This window comes from Peromyscus leucopus, chromosome 8b (genome assembly GCF_004664715.2).
Source record: "Peromyscus leucopus breed LL Stock chromosome 8b, UCI_PerLeu_2.1, whole genome shotgun sequence".
In the NCBI taxonomy this organism is placed as follows: domain Eukaryota; kingdom Metazoa; phylum Chordata; class Mammalia; order Rodentia; family Cricetidae; genus Peromyscus; species Peromyscus leucopus.
This window is the reverse complement of record NC_051086.1, coordinates 51081313-51103618: the sequence shown is the minus strand read 5'-3', so window position 1 is coordinate 51103618 and position 22306 is coordinate 51081313. Positions and strand designations below refer to the sequence as shown.

The 22306-nt window shown below is 55.4% G+C and overlaps 2 protein-coding genes across 3 annotated transcripts in view; one reads left to right on the top strand and one right to left on the bottom strand.

Annotated features, from left to right (window-relative positions):
- The window catches only part of Ntn1 (netrin 1), a 201211-nt gene extending 188496 nt beyond the window's left edge, over positions 1 to 12715 (top strand). For both annotated transcript variants that reach the window (XM_028869391.2, XM_028869390.2), the window contains exon 7: positions 8852 to 12715. In XM_028869391.2, the coding sequence (XP_028725224.1) occupies positions 8852 to 9180 (329 nt within the window). In that variant the 3' untranslated portion in view covers positions 9181 to 12715. The remainder of the gene's footprint in view (positions 1 to 8851) is intronic.
- Positions 12716 to 17799: 5084 nt separating this feature from the next.
- Stx8 (syntaxin 8) overlaps positions 17800 to 22306 on the bottom strand; it is a 247999-nt gene continuing 243492 nt past the window's right edge. The window contains exon 8 of the mRNA XM_028869388.2: positions 17800 to 17979. Coding sequence (XP_028725221.1) covers positions 17912 to 17979 — 68 coding nt within the window. The 3' untranslated portion in view covers positions 17800 to 17911. The remainder of the gene's footprint in view (positions 17980 to 22306) is intronic.

Sequence of the window (22306 nt, the reverse complement as noted above, 5' to 3'; positions counted from 1 at the left end):
TTCTTGGAAAAGTGCTTCATTCCCAGAAATGTTTATTAGTCACCCCCTTGTTGAGAGACATTTTGGCACTACCAGATGGAAAACTCAAGATGCTTTCACACGCGCCTCAAGTGTTCCACCTGACAGCCTGTGCCGGTGGTTTCAGAGGACGCAGCTTGAGGGGAAGTGCTGCGGGCAGGCGTCTTGGCCCTGTGTGGCATGTGTGCCATGACCCTGGCAGCCTGAGCACCAAGGGAGAGCTCTGGTGTATCTCAGCATGCCTTCGTGCCTAGGAACCTCTGCAGTCAGTGAAAATGTAGTAGGGTGAGGCTAGCCGAGCCAGAGCTGGGCTCCCCAGATGGCCCTTGGGGATACATACCTGCTAGCCCTGCTTCACTTTTCCTTCATCAGCCATGTGGGGGGAGGGAGTTCTTATTCCTGTGGCTCACCAAGATCTAATACGGTACAATTGCAAACCTGGTATTGGGTACTCCGGGATCCCAGGCCTGAGCTTTCTCCTTCCCCGTGCTGGTGATTTCGCTTTTGGCAGCCTAGAGGAGACAGAACAGCCCTTAGAGGGCTCACAGATTCATATCCTAGTGGAACACTGGCTCTCAGCTCCAGGTCAGACTTGGAGGACAAGCCACAAAAGCATCTTGACGGGCCACGAAGAAGGCACCGTTCCCAGGGTGGGGAGCCCCTGAGCTGGTGGACAGAGACGACGGAGGGAGGCCGTGGGGAGGTGGATTTGTGGTGGTGAGCGGGGCAAAGAGGCGGATGTGGAAGTGAATGGATCACGGGGTGCTGGGATGGATCAGATGGTAGTCATGGTGACGGGACTGTCGTGGTGGAAGTTCTGCTTTGAATGACAGTGCTAGCCCAGCTCTTGTCTCTTGGCTCAGACTGGGAAGAAGGTAGTGGGGGTCTCCTAGCTGCGGACATGGAGTGTTGCCACCTCATGAGCATTCTCCTCCTTCACAGTGGCCCTGGGATCAAGTGTTTCTCAGCAGCCTCAGTCCCCTCAGAGAGCCAGATACCTGAGCAGCCATGTCATGGAGATGAACTTAGTATGTCTGCTCCAGTGACACTCGGTATGGGCACAGGTATTAGCGTGCCCCAGGGCTGTCTTTTCGAGGCAAGGCTCTGATGGGAGCCAGAGGCTGCTGGTAGTGATTTCTGGGGAGAGCTCTGTCACCTGGGCAGCCTCTGGCCATGCAGCATGGTGTTTCAGAGACTTGCTGACCCTCCCTGGGGTCACTGGCCCCCTGAGGATCCTCCTGTTTCTCCAGCCAGATGTGACACTCCCCCCCCCACAACCCCCGAAGAGTGCCAACCACATATGGATGCCAGATGTGGAGCTGGATCTGCATGAGTCAGCCTGAGGTTGTGGAATGTGGGTGACCACCAGGTTGGGCAGGAAAGGCCAGGCAGCCCCAGAGACAGCTGGACAGCAAAGGTTCTGTGCCCACAAGAAAGTGCCCCGAGGGAGCTAGGTGGGGGCTGGTGCAAGCAGGGTGACTCTGTAGCCCTTTGCCAGCCTTGAGCCTGGAATCCTGCCACTGTCGCTTCAGCCAGTCCAGAGAGGGGAGATGGCTGGTCTGGGTCTGGGCAGCACCAGGCCCTCCTCTGCCTCGTGTGCTGGTCTGTTTTGTTCTTTTTTTTTTTTTTTTTTTTTTTTTTTTGCTTCTTGGGGTCTCCTGTGTTTTTTAGGAGGGAGACATGGCTCGGGGTGGCTCAGAGAAACCCCAGAGGTTATCTGGGAAAGGGTGTCTTTTCCCATTTTCACAGAGGCTCCGAGTAGATGGTCTAGCCAGTGAGTCTAGTGAGCCAGAGCAGAGTCGGGGTAGGCGTCCCAGGGATTGCAGTCTCTGTTGTGAGGACCCCAACCTGTCAGTCTCTGGTCCCGGGCCGCCTGTCCAGCAGTCTTCATAGACACATCAGCTTCTCCCTACCTGTAGTCTTAGAGGATGCCCCCCAAGCATGGATGCCCCATGCTTCTCAGAGAAGCATGGCCTGAGGTTCCCATCCCTCCCAAGCTCTGACGCGTGAACTGCTTAGTCCAGGGAGCCCAGCTCTGCTGCCCGTCATGGCGGGGCGCAGCCCTCGACAGTGTGTAGCAGGGCCAGCTTTGTACCGTGGTTCCTGCAGCAGGACCCCAGGCGCTCTATGTCTCCTGGGAGAAGCGAGTTTGGAGGGTGGTTTGACTTTAAGGAACTTGTGGGTATTCATAAGCCAAGCCCATTATGAATGAGGCACGTTGGTTCTGGTCCAGCGGGGGACAGAACTCCAGATGTAGGTATCTTGGGGCAGCGTGGCAGTGCCCTTCCAGCCACGGCATCTGGGAGGATGAGGCTGCTCTTCGTTCTTATTGTAGCTTCCTGGAGCTGGAGCCTCGAGGTGGAAATGGAGGGTCAGCAACACTTACTCGAGGGGGTGGTTTCTGCGTGCACTGCCCTCTTCTGTAGAGTGGGTATAAATCTGCCGTCTTGAGCTGTCTAGAAACCCCCTCAGCCCTCGGCTTTCTGTGAATCCTGGGGGGGGGGGGGGGTGATGGCGGCCCGGACCTGAGTCACGGGGGAGAGGCGGTTTACCACCTTCTCTCCTTCGGAGGCTCGAGCCCATCTTTGCCAAGACCTCCAGCCTGGGGATCCCTCATTGTCGACTTTCCCATAGCAAGGTTCTGAATACCCAGCGGGTTTTGCTCTCCCGGGTGTCCCTTTGCCCGTGGCCAGTTGGTTAGACTGGGGGCCTAGCCAGCGTGGGAGGCAGGTTTGGGTGGATGGAGCAGCTCATGGGATCGTGTGAGGTATTCTGAGGTGGGATGTCCTTCTGGCAGCCCAGTTTATCCAGTGAGACAAGCAGAGGGGCAAGGGACAGCAGGGACAGCCAGTCCTCCAGATGAGGCCACCCCAGCGTCACACTTGGGAACCCGAGTGCACTGGGGCTTTTGGGCCGGCATATGGAATGCCTCCCAAAGGTTGGAAACTTAGGAGGTGAGACCTGGTTGACATGAGCGGGTCCTGGCGTGGTAGCCACACAAACTACATCTTGTCCCCACCCCTTGCTTGCTCTCTGCTCCCTGGCGGCCAGGTGCTCAGCAGCTGTGCTCAGCATGTTCTTGCCACCATGTTTGGCTTGACCATTGGGCCTTAAGCAGTGGAGCCCACGGGGGACATGCAGCACAACCCCCGAATCTGTGGGCCCAGGTAAAGTGTCTCCTTTTAAGTTAATTGCTCAGATTGTTTTGCCACAGTAACACAAAGGTCACTGACACAGTGGCTTGAGCCAGGTAGGCTACCCCCCTTGCTCAAGGGCCAGGGCCGATGCCTTCCTCTAAGATGGTTCTCAGATGTGCCTTACTCCAGGAGGTGGTCCCTCCCCTCTCAAGAATGGAGCAGCAGGAGGCAGCTGCCGGGATTTCTAGGCTGTGTGTGGCTGGCTGCTGGGTCTGGTCAGGGTGAGTCCCGACCTAACTGATGAGCGGCAGGCAGGACCACTGCTACAGCTTCTGATGGGTGTCAGCCCGAGTCAGCACCCTCCACAGGTGCCACTCTCCGTACCGAAGCCCCGGGAGCAGGGCGTGACGCTGGCCTGCCGGTGCCCGGGCAGGGCTGCGTTTCATGGAAGCGGCGGAGGCTCACGACTTGCTCTTTCCACCTGGAGATTTACAGGGCTTTTGATTTTAATGGTTTCTGTGGGATTGGTGTCCTCCCCCATCTTTCCTGGCTGCTGTCTGTGAGGCCGGGGGCGGGTGACAACCCTTCCTTTAGCTAGACTGGCCCAACAGGAAAGTATAGGTGGGTAAGGGAGGTGACGGGAAGCAAGGGGTGGCCCTTAGGAGGGGCAGCTGTGGGTGGCCCCTAGGGCCCACTCTGAACAGCCTATAAATCCTGGAGAGCTCTAGAAGGCAAGAAGCTTCCCCCACAGAAGTGCTGGAGAGAGGGGTGTGGCCTAGGAGAACAGTTGTTGCCTACTGAGTCTCTGTTCTCCTAGGGCTGCCCCAGCAGGGGGCTTCTGCTGTATTGGGACTCCCTCTTCGCTGTGGGCTCTCAGCCACTCATGCATTAGCCAACCCAGGTGCCTGCCTCGTCTTCCTAGGCCAGACAGCTTGCCTAGAACCAAGCCTAGGTGGGGACCTTTATCTCAGCAGCAAGTCCTTCAAACCTCTGTGCAGGGCCATCAGCTCTTGCTTCCTCCTGCCATTGCCAAGTTCTCGGAAGGCCTGGGCTGGAGCTCCTTGCAGGTCCTGATGGCCCCTGGTCCAGAGCTGAAGTGGGGGCAGGAAGGGGGGTGGGTTTTGAGTGAACTGGTTCTGGGGAGAGAATAGCAACTTTCCCCATGGAGACTCCAAGCACAGAGCGTGGCCGGGGGGGGGGGGGGGGGGGGGGACACGACTCCTCATGCTTCAAGTTGCCTTGAATGGCCTGGGAATTTCCCGGGTGCTGGACTTCAGTAGGAAGTTGAGGCTCTGGGGAAGGGTAGCCACTCCCTCGCTTCCATGGTGGGTCAAGCCTGGAACTGCACTAGGGATATGTGTAGACAGCAGGTTGGATTATGCCCTCTGTACCCAAGAGAGACATGGCTGCCCTGGGCCTGTCCCTTAGACACTCTTCTCTACCCAGCACCTACTACACCAGGAGCAGCCTAGGTGCCTTTTGCCAAGTCTGACTCCTACAGACCTGAGATCTTCTTTCATTCCAACAGCAACTTGTAACTTAAGGGCTCCCGTGTGCTCCCCATGTCCATGGTCACCTTGCTGTGAATCATCTCCTCTCCTTCCTTCCCGAATGGAGGAGACCTCATGTGAACCCCATGTTCCCAGCCTTGTACAGGATAACCTCAGAATATTAGCCTAAAAATAGGAGTCTAGCACTCGGGCTCGTAGGTGGGAGCAGGTTTCGTTGTGTGGCCATTTGTGGTACTCTAGCAAAGTACCGTTGGCTGTATGGAAATCTATGGATTGCAGTCTTGGTGGCTAGGAATTCTGAGATCAAGGTACCAGCAGAGCCAATATCTGGTCAGGGCTGTCCTCTGCTTCCAGAATGCCACCTTGTTGTTGTGGTATCACATGGTGGAGAGGCACAAGGGCTCATTTAAGCCTCTTAGAGGGGTACTGATCTGCTCATGAGGGTGGAGCCCACATACTGCTATGGTTTTTTTTTTTTTTTGAGGGCCCCCACCTCCTAATACTGGCATCTGGGAAGGGCACCAATATGAAGATCAGAGCTGGGTGTTAAGAGCCCTGTGTGGCCCCAAGACTGGCAGAGTTGCTAATGGGCTGTGCTCTGTCACCTGGCCACATGGTATCCCATAAACACATCTCGGTGTAGTCTGGGGACCTTGGTCATTCCCGATCAAGGCAGCAGCCAGCAGCCGGTCAGAGGTGACAGCGGCCCTGGTGTGTGCCACGCGGCGGCCAGAGCGCACGCTCCCTAAGCGCACAGAGCAGGTCTGTTTGAGGTCGCTGTTGCAATGTGTATTTTGAATCTTGTCAGCGGTATGCGCACTGCGGGGACCTGGCCCATGCGCTGCGTGAGCAGCTCATACTTGGTGGGCTTTGTAATGTGCGGAGGCGTTGCCAAGGGCAGCGGAAACGTGGATTTTTTCCAGCATAACCACACGGCTCCTACTGCCAGCCTCCCCTGCCCCCGGGCCTGTGCCGTCTCAGCCTGCAGCTAGGAAAGGTCCCCAACCACAGAAGTAGCTAGATCTGCTGGGGACAGAAGGCTCACGAATGCCACTTCTTCAGCTTCTTAGTTCTTGAACGTAGCAGTGTCCAGTGGGGGCCTTCAGGGCTCAGATAAAACAGGTACTTTGGGGGCCTGCATTAGTTGTCTCTCGGGAACGGAGGCAGAGGCCGCCTGCCTTTCCAGAATAATTTACCGAGTGAGAGAGATCTGAGGTCAGGCTGGGTCTTGAGGTTGCCAGCGATGCTCCTCTTCAGAACCATGCTGTCGCAAGGATCCCAGTAAGAAGGAAAGTGTCCTGGGGGATCTGGGGACGCAGTCCAAGGCTAGACCTTGTCAAGCCAGCTCTTTTTTGTAAAACTAAGACCCTCTCAAGCCTATTCATCAGGCTGAGGCCCAGGACCCCTCTGTGTGCCCTAATCTCTCTCTTAAGGGCACCAGTTATTCTGGAATGGGGCCCACCCTCATGACCTCATCATAATTGCCTCCGGATCATTTTCTGCAGTACAGGGGTGTTAGGGTTCCAGCAGAGGGACTTGGGGGGCTTCAGCGCTCGGCGTCTGGGATTAGACTGCATCCTCAAGGACCCAACCAGAGGGGCCTCCACACATCCAGCCCACGTCTGATGGGATAAAACTGGCTGGCTGAGGGTTGGTCACACAGGGGAACTGCTGTGGTCTGAGGGAGGCTCATTCTGTATTCAGCTCAGTCCCCGGGAAGGGAAACCAGGGCTCTGGCAGTAACTCTCGGATCACTTAGCTGAGGGGGTACTCAGTTGCCACGGTGACCTCTGTCTGCAGAGTCAGTTCTTTAGGTTGGAGGACTTCCCCACCCCCACCCTGGGAGTTCACACTGAGTGTTGAGTCCCTTGGTGACAAAAACATGGAAACGGTTGCCATGGCAGCCATTCTTTGGAGCCCTCAGACTGAAGTGCAAAGTTCAGGATGCCCAGGAACAGCATGAAATGAAAATATGGGAAAATCCACTGCTTCCCTCACCCATGAGGGTGAGTTGGAGCATCGGGTGCTCCTCTGCACCCAGCTGTCTGCTCCCCCGCCCTACTACCTTGGCCAGCCAGTGTGGGCCAGGAAGGGAGCAGGGAAGTCCCCAGGGACCTTGATGGAGATCACCCGGAGCCACAGGGACCCAGGTGGGCAGTGTTGGGCTAGGCTTCTCTGTGGACGGGCAGCCACTGCTGTTCTTTCTCAGGAGGGCTCCGTACATTCAGTGGTAGGGTCATCTTCACTGCAGCCCAGGGAATAATGCTTCTCTGCCGTGTGGGATGATGTGTACAGGGTGTGCCATGTGGGGTCAGCACAGGAAAGAGGCCCTGACTGTGGGGATGGGAAAGACGGCTGCTTCCCTCAAGTGAGGCCGAGCCTAGCTGAGACCTTCTCTAGGAATCTCCTGGTCTGTAGAGGGGGGAATGGCTGTGTCCCTCTCTCTCCAGCAGTTCCCACGTAGGCTCTAAGATGGGCCGCCCAAAGGGTTCTCCAGCCAGCAGTGTTTGGGAAGCCAGCGCATTACACATGACCCATCACTTAAAGGCTCCCCAAAGCCCTGCACCAACTTATTTGTGCGAAGGCCCTCCATCTTTTTTGCGTGTGTCTGTGTGTGCACGGGTATATGTGCATGTGTGTAAGTCAGAAGTTGAATCTGGGGGTCTTTCTTTGTTCTCCACCTTCTGTTTGGAGACACTCTCTCACTGAACCTAGAATATGCCAAGCCCTAAGGACCCACCTGCCTTCACCCCCCGCCCCCAGCACTGGGATGGTAGGCATGCATGCCGCTTTGTCTGAGTCCTGAACTCGTGGTCCCAGTGTCTGTCTGACAGATACTTCACTAACTGACCCACCTCCCAGCCGCCTCCTCGCAAACATTCCCTTCTACTTGAAAAGGCCTCGTCCTCTCCTTCAGAAGCTCCTCACGTTAGGCCTTTATCCTCAAAGTCTTATGGACCAATAGCATCAGCCAGCCTGGGGAAGAGTGTGTGAGATGGGGGACTCCGGCCTCACCCAGTTCTGTTGAATCAAAAGCCCAGGGCCGGAGCCAGCGGCTCTCCAGGGGAGTCTGGCACACTCTGGTTTGAGAACTCCTGTAGGAGGGGAAATATGAGCAGAAGACTGGGGCGCGAGGTGGGGCTGAACCTGAGAGGTTCCAAGGGTGATGAGCAGCTGCGGAGGGTTTGAGGACTCGGGTTGACTCATGACCCTGGAGAAGCACTCTGGCCACTGGCAGGTTCTTTCCCTACTGGTTACCAAGATCCTATGATGGGCTCTTTTAATTGTGTCGAAGTAAGGGGTGTGTTGTGGGTGCACCCTAAAGCTTAGGGTGAAGTGGTAGGAGCATTTGGAGGTTCAGGTCTATGAGGTGGAGGTTCAGGTCTATGAGGTGGAGGTTCAGGTCTACGAGGTGGAGGTTCAGGTCTATGAGGTGGAGGTTCAGGTCTATGAGGTGGAGGTTCAGGTCTACGAGGTGGAGGTTCAGGTCTATGAGGTGGAAGTTCAGGTCTATGAGGTGGAGGTTCAGATCTACGAGGTGGAGGTTCAGGTCTATGAGGTGGAGGTTCAGGTCTATGAGGTGGAGGTACAGGTCTATGAGGTGGAGGTTCAGGTCTATGAGGTGGAGGTTCAGGTCTACGAGGTGGAGGTTCAGATCTACGAGGTGGAGGTTCAGGTCTACGAGGTGGAGGTTCAGGTCTACGAGGTGGAGGTTCAGGTCTACGAGGTGGAGGTTCAGGTCTACGAGGTGAGGTTCAGGTCTACGAGGTGAGGTTCAGGTCTACGAGGTGGTCCTCTTTTCCAGACTGAGGGGTCAGCACGGCTGTCATTAATGCCATCTGTCCTCAGGGGCAGGTAGATTTTACCCAGAGAGCTAGTAGCCTCCTCCCCCAGAGTCTTCTTTGTGGGCCTCAACATCTCACAAGATGGGACTTGTCCCAAGAGGCAGCATTAGGTGGCACCTTCAACAAGAATAGGAACACCACTTCTTAGAGCAGTGGCAGGTGGGGTTCCGGGATCAGCTTTGTACCAGCTCCCCCACTACCAACTGGGGAGCCAGCCCTCTGCAGTCTTTCCAGATCCCAGTTTTCTCCAAGGCATGGTGCAGGGAGGGCCCAATCCATCCCAGGACCTGGGCTGCTCTTCCCAGCCATGGCTCACACGCCCCTGCTTGCTTCCTTGTAGCTGTCCAGATCCACATCCTGAAGGCGGACAAAGCCGGGGATTGGTGGAAGTTCACGGTGAACATCATCTCCGTGTACAAGCAGGGAACAAGTCGCATTCGCCGTGGTGACCAGAGCTTGTGGATCCGCTCACGAGACATCGCGTGCAAGTGCCCCAAAATCAAGCCCCTCAAGAAGTACCTGCTGCTGGGCAATGCGGAGGACTCGCCTGACCAGAGTGGCATCGTGGCAGACAAGAGCAGTCTGGTGATCCAGTGGCGGGACACGTGGGCACGGCGGCTGCGCAAGTTCCAGCAGCGGGAGAAGAAGGGCAAGTGCAAGAAGGCCTAGCCGGGAGGTGGCGCGGGCTCGAGGAGGGCGGGCAGGGCGCTGGCGGGGGCTGGCAGCCTTGGACTTGGCCCACCAGGGTTTTCCTGGGACAGGGAGGGTGGGGGCGGGGCGAAGTCTGAGTGGGGCGGGGCCCTCAGCGGCTCCGCCCCAGCCCCACCCTCACACCCTTGGCCGTGCCCCTTGTGCGCATGGCAGAAAGTACCCTGTATTGACAGGCCAGGCCCTGGAGAAATGAGGACAAGACATAGCTACCTCATGGCGCTCCTTCCAGAACAGAGAGGCACTTCCCTAGGGCTAGGTGGGGGGCGCTGTGGAGGGGGCTGGGGACACCCAGCCCTGGGTCCCGGGCACAGAATGGCATGGTGTGGACCACAGTCACTGTTTTTGATGGTTATTGAAGGGGATGTGAGAAGAACTGTGAATTTTCGGGCCTGCAGCCTGGGCAGAGGCAACCAATCCACCACCAGACCCTAGTCATGCCCTTCCCTCCCCCTCCTTTCACCATCACCTGCCGTCTAGGAATTCCCACAGGACTCCTGACTCTGACAACAGGTCCCTATGTCCACAGGCCAGATGGCACTGGGATCAGCCAGCTTCGGGTCTCCACTGCCACCTGCTGGGCTGGTCTCCTGGGTGGAGTTCACCATCTGTAGGGAGGGGAGGGCCCCTCCTGGGGCCTGCCCTTACCCCAGTGGGGCTGGCCCAGGCTCCTGGCCCATCAGAGAGGGCCTAGGGCCTAAGGACACCCCTGAAGCCCAAGCCGGGTGGTCACTGCCTTTGCCGGAGCTGCCTGTGGGAGGAGGCATTGCAAACCAAAACCTCCCAGAGAGTTTCCTTGCTGGAAACTTGGAAACAGCCCCTTTTATGACATTTTCCAGGGGGAGGGGGAGGGGGTACTGGCGGGGGTTTAGGGCAATGACACTATTTGTGTAATGACATCAGCTCCCACAAGGCCTAACAGCAGTGTCAACAGCTGGAAAGGGCCTGGTCAGGCCTGGAATGCCAGCGGCTGTAGAGGCCATTTGGGCCAGGCTTGGGGGAAGGGGCTTGCTTAAGTCAAGACAGGGTGGAGGATGCTCCGAGCTGCAGGCAGCCAAGGTCAGGAGAGGTCAAGTTGCAGGGGTCCAAGGAAGCTGTAACTGCTTACTATTGCAGCCCTCACCGCTGGCTCCCAAAGGGAAGGGACAGGCTACTAGGTTCAGCAGCCCACTGGCCCCACAGCTGTCTTGGGTCTCGCCTGGGCAGTCTCCTCCATGTCTCTGTGGCAGTCCCTAGGTCTTCCTGTGTGCCTAGCCCTCTTTTCTCTTGGAGGCTTAATGTCCTCACGCAGGCAGCTCCAAGTGTCTCTTCCAGTCGCTCCACGGTCCTCTCTTGCCTTTCCCTGCACTCGGGCCTCTAGCCTCACGCCCCGCACACTGGATGAGAGGCCTGGCTTCCCTCTCAGTCAGGAAATTGGTTTCATTTCCCCTGCCCATTTGGCTGCCCCCGAAAGGGCCAGACCAGGGACGAAGCTCAGCCCCTTAGTGACACAAACTCCCTCTTCTTCCCCTTCCGCCCACGTCACCGCTGCCATTTGCTGAGCACGCGCTCGGTGCCAGGCACTTGACGCAGATGCTCCTGGCCTGTCTTCGTCACAGACCCATGAGACAGGGATTCTTGTCCTCATTTTCACCAGTAAGGAAATGTCACAAGGTCACACCAGCACTGGCACTCAGACCCTGGCCTTACCATAGTTGCACACCAGCTCTGTCAGCCTCACCCCCACCCACCCCGACCCCCCGGCACTCCCACAGTGGGTGGGGGTTATCACAGAGACCCAGGCAGCTTGTCTCTAGAGAGTGTCGAGGATGAGAGCCTGGAGTAGGTCTGGGACAGACACAGGGACACCTTCGGAGGAGGCACCAGACAGGGGTGGTGGGGTATAAGGGATGGAAGTCCCAGAGTCCAGGGGGACAGGTGGTGGCCATCCGAGAGGGCCTGGAAAGGTGGCTTGGCTGCTCCAAGTGTGGGAAGGAGGGCTGTAAGGCTTCAGAGAGGCTGGCAGGGAAGGGGCCACAGACCTGCCCTGGCGAGGGTGGTCAAGGGCCACGACCCAGGCTCACACAGCCAGGGTGGTTTGTTGGGTGCCCCCTGTGGCAGCCAGGAGCACCGTGCACAGCGGCTGCCCTGTTCCTGTGCCGGCTTCGACCTATGAGCCTGGAGTCCTAGTCTCGCCTGGTGCCTCCTGAAGCCCCTCAACTAGTGCCGGGCTCCAGCTAAGCCGCAAGACGTCTTGCTGGAAATCCACCAAGGCATCCTGCCCCCGTCCCCTGATTGCCTGGTTGCTGGAGGATTATGCTGAACGATCAGATGAGCCAGGTTATGGATGAGGTCACAGCTGCCACCTCTGTAATTAGCCCGCATCCAGCCCACCTGTCCTCTGCCTGAGAGCCAGCTTTGGGGAAGCAGATGTCTTCTCCCACGGGTGGCCCCACCCTAGGGAAGAGACGGAAAGGGGGAAAGAAGACATCCTGTTGTACAGTTAGGAAGGGATACAGAAATGGAAGTAGGTCTTTGAGTTTGAGAGTGAATTAACAGAGCTGTGATATGTAGGTCTTTGAAGAAAGGTGGACCGGGTTAGTCACTTACCAGTCAAGACTCCCCAGCGGTCCTTTCACGTGCCCGCTGTGGAGTCTGGTGCCCCTGCCTTCAGAACGCCTCCTTTGCTGACACAGTCACACAGTGGTGTGGGGGTAACGGAAATGGCGTGCTCCTGGACACCCCTGTGAGCTGTGGCCTCTGGGCCAGACCTTCTGTCCTAGAAAGCAGGGCAGGAGGCGCAGGACCCTAGGCTCCTTCAGATGGGAGGGTCAGATACCTGAGGCAAAGCCCAGGATGCTGGCATGGCCTGAGGGCCTTAGGAACTTTCTAGAACTCTGCCTCAGTAGTTACATACAGGCTGTCTTAGAATTGCCCCAAGCTGGAACAAGACTGAAAAAGAGACCCTTTGGGACTGACTTGGGAAAGGGTTCTTTTAGGGTCTCGACACTTCAAGGACTATATCCAGGAAGCCTAGAGAGTGGGCAGATCAGGCTCACTGATGGGCCATGGTTCACAGACAGACAGACATTCCTGTGGACCAGAGCCATGCCATACCCCAGGGGTATCAAAATTGTCTTTGTGGGGCCTTGCCCCTGCCAAAAACTAAGCCAGCCTCACCTCTGTGTCAGTGGACATTCTTCCCCTTTCCTGCTCTGGTTACCCCGGCCTCCCTGTGTTACCAATTCTGCTCACTCAGAATTGTAAATGTTTAGTTGTGACCATGACATATTGTTTGGGTCAGTGTTCCTTTCCAATGCATACTAATATATTATGGTTATTATATATGAATATATTTAATGACATGGAGAAAGTTGTGGATTTTCTTTTTTTTTTTTTAAGGGTTTTTTTTTTGTTGTTGTTGTTAGAATTGTAATGGACCCAGATGGAACTTGTAACTCGGGCCCTACATGATAGAACTAAATTCAGATATCATTAAATAAACTCTTGTATACTGTTCCGTCTCCCAGTCTTTCTTGGTGGCCTGAGCTGTGGTGGTGGCATGTGGGGAAGTCGAGGGGTGGAGGCTTCCAGCAACTGGAGGAATATGGCATCTTGCCCTAGAACACCCCAGAAAGACAATCTTGTGTGTGTTCTAAACAAAGAGCCCCGACTACCCAAAAAAGGCAGGAAAAGTATAGCCTTGCTTAGAAAGTCCTGGGGTTTTGCTGGCTCTGGCCGCTGTTCTGAGCTGACAGGCTCTCACAGGGGAGTCTATTGCATCCCCAAGTCGCCACTGGGGCAGAGCCTTCCCATTCTCCGGAGCTCCAGACGGGGTGCGGTGGGGGGGTGTGTGGGAAGAGGTGGTTTCTCCTGACTTGTCCTACCCTCATCAGTAGCACTGGATGGGGCAGCCTTTGACTTCCCCGGTATATCCTGCAAGCCCCTGGGGACTTTTATACTACCTCTTTCTTCTTCTCGAGATGAAACAATCCGGGAGGCTGATGAAACTCAAGAGATCATGCCAACTCTTCCCTTAGCCTATTGCTGAGGCTCGGTGTGCTGAGCAGGGTCTGAGTCTGTGGCAGCAACACACAGCCACCAGGAGCTGAGCTCAGTGGTTGCGGAGAGGCTTTGTTTCGACTTCCGAATGGTTCTGATTTCTTTACTGAACAACACGCCAGCCCCCGGGAGGATATGCTGCCATGGCCCTCGGACCTGTCCCTCCTGCACCCGGTGGTTTTGAAGACAAGACTCGCCTGCTGGCCTGGTCTAGCCCCTCAGCAATGTGGATTTTTGGGTGCCTTTGCTTTCGGGGCATGAAAGGCTTCCCCTGCTGTAGAGCCGATAGGCAGCCCGAGGATGACGCTGATGGATTAGCCTTCACTGAGCTAGCTCCGAGGAGCAAGGGTTCAAGCCAGGGCAGGCAGGGACATCTATAGTGTTCCAATCCTTCTCAGAAGTGGGTCCTTGTTGAATGCCAATGCCTGGTGGTGGGTAGTTAGGGCAAAAAGCAGTTCCTGGTGGGCTGGTCAGGCTGAGGAAGAGCAAGCCTTGTCCACAGTGTCAGGCTTCCAGGGCTGGGGCTGAGAGTTTGGGACCACTTGGCAGTTTGGTCTTTTTAAGCCAAGAGTTCAGTTCTCAAGGACTTTTTACGACACAGCCTTTTTCTCTCCACAAAGCTGTCTGTGTATGAGTGTATCCTGACCCCCTCACAGCTGGGCTCTCTGCTGGCAGGAGACACTGTTGATCAGAGGCATGAGAATGGACTGAACAGCTCACTTGCCTCCTAGGGCCTTCCACCTGGCTGGGGAGACGAGGTGTTGATATCTGTCCAGTGCTAAGAAAACAGAATACAGGCAGGGTCTCTGCTAAGCACTGGCCCAAGGTGGTGGGAAAAGCGGAGGAAGATGGGAGGAAGCCCCCAAGGAAGCCAGGCAGACGTCATCAGGACCTGGGGACTGGTTCAGTACAAAGACCAGAGGCCTACCAGGGAAAGCTCATGCATTGATGAGGCGCGCCATCCCATCTCTGCATCTCCCAGGGACAGTGCCTTGAATGGGGATGCCCACCCAGGGTAGACACACCCTGTGGTCTCAGACTAAATAAAGACATGTAAGAACTCCGCCAAGAAAAACGGGAGAGCAGGATAGAACAGCAGCCAGTGAGAAATACCGAACGTGGATGGCTTAACTCATGGCTTTATCAACTCGGAGGCTTGGCGGGACAGCAAGGCATTCTGGAAGGAGGTCAGGGCCTTTAGTTGTTGCCACATAGCTGGGAGGAAGCCCGGGAACTCCTCGGGTCCAGTAAGGACAAGTGAGTTGAGTTTTACCTTTGAAGGAGGTGGGAGGATGTCCGCTTAACTTCAGCGGGGTCCACACAAAAGCTGCTAAGAGAACGACCTGAGGCAGCAGGGGCCAACGGCTCTGTGGCTGGCTGCTGGCGGTTCTGACAGGCAGAACGGACCGCTCGTGAAGCTGAGGACCAGCTGGGGATTCTGCAAAAGCCCCGTGGTAGGAAAGCCCCAAGGATCGAAACTCAAGGAGATGGTGCACAAGCCTAGCAGACTTGCTGGCAGCGGGCAGCAGACTAAAAGGGTCCAGAGATTTTCCATGTCAGCTCTGTGAAGGCCTGGTGGGTGCCGTGTCTAGGCCCGGGGACTGCAGATCTGGTGAGGAGGTTGGTCTCGGGGCTAACGACAGCTGAGGTTCAGTATAATTATTAATAATCATAAAGTTTAAATGGAACAAAAGTACTGGTTGTGCCCAGGTATCTGGATTTCTTCATATGGTATCCAGACTTCAAATGCATATCATTAATAATCGGTTAAGTTAAACAGTTCATATGCTGTTATTTTAATAAGGTTTATTTTCATTGACAAAGCCCCCGAGGAGAGGGTGCTCTGGCTGCCTCGCCACTCTGTGTTCTGTGAGTGGTGTAAGACTTAGGCTAGAGGGCTTGCCGCGGGTCACCGGCCTGCAGGGCTGACCCGTTTAAGCTGGGAAACCAGGCCTCGCAAACCGTGCTGGCCACTGCCACTCTACAGGAGCCAATATTATCCGGGTTTTGGGGCATCAGACTCTCTGGTACACCCCACCCAGCTGGGTATGCCTGGCTACTTCGGGTCGGATGGAGTGAGAAAGCCATCCTCGAGGGAGACTGACAGGGGATGATGAGTATCTCGGCCTGCAATGCCCATGGCTGGGACGTCAGGTCCTGGCACTGTAACCTCCCAGGCAGCCTTCCCTCTACTCGCCCCTGCCCAGGGGCGCACAGAAGTGAGGCATCTTGTCTGGGGTCACACTGCTGGCAGTGCTCATTCAGTCAGCGGAACAGAAGCTCCTGTGTGCGGACATGGGCCAGTGTCTCCCTGAAAAGGGGCTTTCAGTGCAAGTGAGCCGGGCCTTCGTGGCTCTGGTTCAAAGGGCCCCACGAGTTGCCGGGGCTTCGTGCTGAGCAAGTCAAGAGGAGGTGAGAAAGTCAAACAGACTGGCAATGCTGCCTCTTCTCGGCCCCAAAGTGGGGGGGGGCTCCAAGGAGACACTGTTTGTACAGATTTGGGGTTTCCCACAAGACGGGATGATGGAGCTCTGCGGATTCTTGCTCTTCCATTGGATGATCCATTAGCAACCACCCTTCCCTGACAAATGTGTCCCAGGGCACACTGCATCCTAAAGCCTGGGTCTGCAGTCCCGCACGGCCCCTCTCTCCCCAGTCACGTGCCCCCGACACAAGCCCGTGCTTCTTTAGCCTCCAGTCTCCTCTTCACAGCCTGCCTCGGGCCCCCTCGGCCATTCGCCACCTCCTGGCATACCATGACCCCTGTCGTCCTGCTAAGTCTACTCCTGGGGCCTTCACATCCTCAGGGACTCAAGCGTCATTGGCCATACCAGCAGAAGACTTTACCCCTGCCTGGCTTACTCTCGGAGCTGGTGTGCGGTGGAAAGCAGGAGACAGGACCCCGAGCCGTCGGGCACCTGGGCTTAGAGTGGCTTGCGGTGTCTGAGTACTCACCGAGTGCTCACCCGTCCTCACAGCAGCCCTGTGAGGCGGGGTGGGGCAGGGCCGGATTGTCCTTTTTCTAGATGAGGCCACTGGCCCAGAAAGGGAACCTGCCCATGGTCACAGAGCTGGTAAGTGTGTGGCAATCCTTGGGGCTGTTTGCAGCATGTTTTTTCCTCTGTTGTCTAGACTTCCTGTTCTCTGGTGGTACAACAGGGCCCAGTAAGTAGGCCAGCCAGAGCTGTGAGCTCAGGCCGTGGGGTCTCGCGGTGACCATTTCACTGCTGGCCCGCAAGCTCCCAGGGACCCTTTCCTCTGCCACAGAGACCCCGGTGGTGTCCAGCCTGCCTACATTCTAGAGTGAGTCAGAGTCAAGCAGGTATCTAGACTTCTGGACCTCCCAGAACATTTGGGATCCCTGGTCTCAGGGTCCCAGGAAAGGGCCCCACTCTAGGTGACACCGGGGTTCTCTTCCTGGTGCCTGCCTGACTCTGTCCAGAGAAGGCTTGGCATTATGTTCTCCCAAGGAGAGTCACAGGACCCCTCCACCCAGAGTCCCCTCCCACAGCCTGTCTCCTCCTCATGGAAGCCAATGCTCTGGCAGGAGTTCAATGCAATAGCCTGAGCTCTTCCTCCTCCTACCACGATAAAGCAGGGCTAGGCTACCCATCTTGCTTTCTGTACAGAGAAGAGTGAGGGCATGCTGCCTGGACCTCTGCCCCCTTCTGATTGGGGCCTGGTATATGTTGCAGTCAGTTCCACTTTTGGTTCACTCTCTGAAATACCTATGTACATGCCCTCATTCTGGACACACATGGCTGTCAGAGCCAGTGGAGCGGCTGGACAGAGGCAGCATTCTCCTGTTTCTTTACCATGCTTTCATCTGACAGCTCCCGCCCCAATCTCGAAGGCTTCTTGGCTACTTAGAAAGGTGTCAAATTTGTCTTTTGTTGTTATTTTTTGGAGACAAGACTCTCCCCATGAAGCCTGGATTGGCCTCAAACTCAGAGATCCACCCGCCTCTGATTAAAGGCGTGCACTACCACACCCAGATTTTGTTTGACTTAGGAAGGCATCAACATTGAGGGATGAGTTTCTCATCACTGCGAAATGAAAAGGGGGGCCTTTCCAGATAGGAAGACAGTCCAGAACCTCTTCAGAGCACAGCCAACACGGCTAGGAGTGAGAGCTTGGTGGGAAATTAAACATGGCAGGCTGACAGAGCGGTCGTTAGATACCTCATGTAAGTCAGGGGGCTCTGCCTTCTGTGTGCCTCTCGCCTCACTTCTGCCTCGCTACCTGGGCACCCAGACACATGATCACTCACTCACTCACTTTCACACGGGCACATGGCTTCCCCTAGACAACCAGCCACCAAAGTGACACACTGCATATTACCATGATACCCTCAGGATGCCCGGCACACAGAGGGTGACCGGAACCCACTGGCAGCTGTGGGACAGTGACCACCTGAGAGACTTCTGGCTAGCAACAAAATCACCGCAAGAGGAGAAGGGCCACCCTGGGCCAGTGCACTAGAAAGGTCTCCAGAGCTGCTCCTCTCTGCTCCTCTCCCGAAGCGATGAACATCAAGAGCCCGGAGCGCTGGGAACTTTATTGAGAGCAGGTGTTGTGTAGGTACCAAAAGGGTGCCGGGGCTCGTATCCATCGCAGGCGGGTGTCACCGCGGGTGGTCCCTTTCTTGTCATCAGTTGGTTGGCCACACTGCCACGACCACGATAGCCACGAGCAACAATAAAATCACCATTATCATCCCTGCAGAAGAGAAGCAGAACATGCCTCTTTGAATGAGCCACACTGGAAAAAAGTGTCACACTCTAGAAGTACCTGGAGAGGGCAGTGGGCATAGCTCTGGCTTTGTAGGCCACTGGACAGGGCTCCGGGGAGGGGGTAGGGGGTAGGGGGGCGCTACGAATCCACAGCCATTGGCACCTTGAGACCTGTGCCAGTGATCCTGGCTCCGGGACAGAATCCCGGGAGGGCCAGGGCCAGGCCTCAGCATTTGGCTCCCCTGTGCGCCACACCAAGCTCTTAGTTCCGGCCTTCAAATGCCTCTTAGGTGACAAGCATGGTGGCTGTAGGCGATGGCCATCTTTGTGATACAATTTGACACCGCCGAGGCACCGGTAAAGCAAAATGCCGTGGTCTGTTTTGGTGCGGCTTACCAACGGTTAGGATAGTTTATGTTTTAAGTTAGGCAGGATCGAATGTGCCCCAGGCTGATCTTGAACTCACTTTGTAGCCAAGAATAACTCTGAATGTCTGATCTTTTTGCCTCCACCTCCAAGTGTTAGCATTACAGATGTGTGTCACCACATCTGGTCTGTGTGGTGCTGGAGAGGGTAATCCATGGTCTTGTACATACTGGGCAAGCAATCTACCAACTGAGCCACACCCCCAGGCCACTTGGACACTTTTAAATAGTCACCAAAAACGTGGGAGGAGGAGCTCTGGCAGGCTGTCCGTGGCCACCGAAGCCTACATTATTGATTTATCCCCCGGCAGGAGTTGGCCAGCCCCTGCTGTGTGACTGGATTCTGGCCTCCAGGCTTCCTTCCTTTCAGCTGGGGGCTTCCTTCCTTTCTTCCTTGTGAACTTGGCTATGTACAACATTTCCAGGAGGGTTCTAGGTCATCGCTCAGCTACCATTTGGACAGGTTTGCAGTAAGAAGGTATGTGCCTGGGCGCAAACATTATCATAGCTTGGAGACTCGGGAGATCATTATCTTTTCATCCATTTCTGTCTTGGGAAGCACTTCCGGTTGCCTGAGCGCTCCCTGTGGGCAGGAGTCCCACAGCTTCGTTCTTTAGTCTGTGGCTGAAATTCTGCCCCTGGCTGGGGGAGAGGCTTACCCCCAGCAGTATGAGGAGAAGGAAAAGAGAGCGGGCATGAGGCCGGTGGCCAGGCTGTCAGGGCCCAGACTGGGGCACGTTCTTGGGACTCTAAGGCCCGCAGTGGAAGAGGGGCTGGTTGTTTGGGAAATAAGTAGACAAGCCGGGGAGGGGCATGGCCACTACAGCTCCCAGCGGCATGCACTCTGACCCCAGAGGCCGCGTTCACAGTGGGAGAGATGCTGTGGGTTTTGAATTTTCCATCCACGGTGATGATGAAAATGGTAGAATAATCAATGGGAAGGACGGAGTACAGGAAGAGAACTGATTTTCAAGGCAAAAACACCCATGGGTTTTAGTTTGTATGCACTACAGGAAGAGGCCTTGAGCCCGCCACTGACTTACAGCACAGCAGTACAGACTAAACCTGCCCTGCTCCGAACTCAGCCAGTTCCCCACAAAGCTGATGGGGCCATCTTTCTGGAATGTGAATTTGATCAGGTTGCCTCTTTGCTCAGGGCTCTCCAGCCATTCCAATTGAGGTCCAGTGACTGCCACTGAGGTCTAGCCTAGAAGGCCGGGCACGGTCTGATTCCACTGCTCCTGCAGCCCCTCAGCTCGCCTCAGGGCTCCTTCCCTTCTCCAGCATGCCACACCTCTGCGTTTCCACATGCTGAACTTTGCCTGGCGGTTCTCTCTCAGCACTGGGGTCACCTCCTGATGGTCCCCTTGGTAACCTGCAGTCACTGGTGTTTTCTATACCTCCACATCTCCAGGTAGGGCTTAGCACATCACTTTTGAGGTGCTAGCTCTCATCTCTCCCTCCCTAGAAGGGGGGTGTTACGGAAGAGACTGCTCCTTCCCCCTCACCAAAACTGCAGAGCTGACCCACGGAGGCACCATTTAAATGTCATAAACGAGGAAGCACCCTGAACATCTGGAAGGGTAAAGAGACACAGGGAGACACAGGGAGACACAGCAAGAGTAGTGGAGAGGGAGGAAGGAGCTGGGAAAATGTGTCCAATAGGAAACTCCAAAGTAGTCCGTCCATACCAACAACCATCACAGGGACCCGGGGCCAGTTTCTTGGGTTCTCGAGGTCTGAAGAGGACAGACGGTTTCAGCTGAAGGGTGGGATCTATGAGAACTATGATTACTGTAGTGTTGCCTTTAAAGGTGCTGATGTGTCTGTCTATCACAGAAACTGAGTTAGATACCTTAGTAGCATCACGATGGGGAATGAACACACACATAAGGGAAGTGTGCTTCCCTTTTGACACTTTAGACAGCGGGTTGATAGCACGTGATAAAGTATGCGCTTGTCCAAAGGTGAAAAGGAACTTCAACAAAGACCAATAAGACTTGTAGATTCTAAACCCTTTCAGGCAAACACAGGCCCTTTGAGAGGTCATTTTTTTCAACAGGCTTAAGCAAATACAGCGCGGGGAGGATCAAGGAAGTCATTTCTAGGTGAGAAGACACAGTGAGGAGCCAAGGCCAAGTACAGCTTTGGGATCCCCTGGGCCCAGGAGACTTGACTTAGGGACCTTATCACAGCAACCTTGTCTCAAAGTGAGATCACAACTCCAGCATCTTTCTGGAGATGTCCTGGAAGTGGATCCTTTGGAAGGCACCAAAGCTCAGCCCGGCTGGTCGTCAGCAGGTTTGGGGCTCTGTAAAAGGGGTGTGTTACCTGGCTCACTGCGCCTCAATTTGTCATTCTCCTCTCTGTTCTAGAGCCAAGAGGTTCTGGAAGGCTGCATGGGAATCCAGATGGGGCTGCTCTCAGCTGATGCTCTGATTCCTTCCCACGGCAGCCCACCCAGAGGTCCTGACACCCAGCAGAACACAGGGCTTACCAGGCAGAGAGGCCCAGACTCTTCCTGGCTGAAGAACTGGGATGCAATTTATTTTCTTCTTCCTCTCTTTCTTTGTGCCCTCCCCTCCACTTTTTATGGTGGAAAATTTTGAAAACACACACACACACACACACACACACACACACACACACACACACACACACACACGGTAAAAGCAGCCAGGAACACTGATTGTCATGAATCCCGGACTTTGATCAAGGACCAGTTCTTAGTCAGCTTGTTTCCATCTGCACCTTCCCCGGCCCCTGTGGTCAGCAGTGGGTCCCTGGTGCATCTCGCCTACAACTAAGAGTCACTGGAAGATGAGGGACCATCACATAACCACAGCGAGCCTGACAGAGGCAGGCCAGAGCCCCAGCTTCCTGACATGGAAAGTGATCTAGGTTTGCAGGATGGCCCCTGGAACAACCGGAGCCATACTGAATCACGTGTCAAAGACAGAAATTGGGGTGTTTTGGTTTTCCCTAACAATGCCTGGGGGGGGCGGTCCTCACTGTCCATCCCCAGCTATGGAAATGTTTGACATTTCGGGACAAACGATGGTGGAACTGCTGGGAGCCTGCCAACTTCTAAACAATGAGGATGCTGGGCCCAGCCCTGGCTCAGAACACCTGCGAGGCTCCTGCTCGGTCAGTTCCTCTGCATTTCACTCAGCTCCTGCCATGGCACAGCAGGCACCTGGCCAGGCGGAGGTTGGCTCCCAGGGTCCCTTCCAGGGGCAGGCACAAGGTGCCCAGGCTTATGAGAGTGGGGGGGGAAAAGACCATTTCCTTTGGTCAGTTTACCAGATGAGTACCCAGCACTTAGGATATTTACAAGTCTAGCACATGGCAATTTAAAAAGATGTATGAAAACAAACTCCCTTCCAGACTAGGAAGGGACATTAACACTGTGGCTTTGGAACCGGGGCATGTGTTCTGAAGATTGTTCATCTGGATTAATGGCCCATGCTTTTTTTCCAGTGAAACACTGGGAACCAATGAGTGATGGCCGGCGCTGCCAACACCCCTGCCATAGCAGAGTGCAGGTAATTGCTCTCCACGGTCACTGCATGGCTGAGAAGAAACGGAAAATACGGAGGCCAGCTTTTCTAGGGAATACCAGCCATTTTACCCTGTAGCTGCAGGGCAGTGTGGAAGGGAAACACACAGGGTCGGGGGAGAGGTGTGGAGTTGGGAGGCAGCAGAAAAATGTAAGTCGCCCTTGTCCAGAAGTTCTTTTTATCAAGGTTTGTCACAAGCAAAGCCATCCCGACTCCCTGATACTTGTTTTGAACCAGAGCGCACACTCTCATTGCCTGCTTTGTGTGTCCCGCTGAAGAGTCAGGTCAATAGGCCAGCCCCACACAGCCAACCACCTGTGAAGACGTG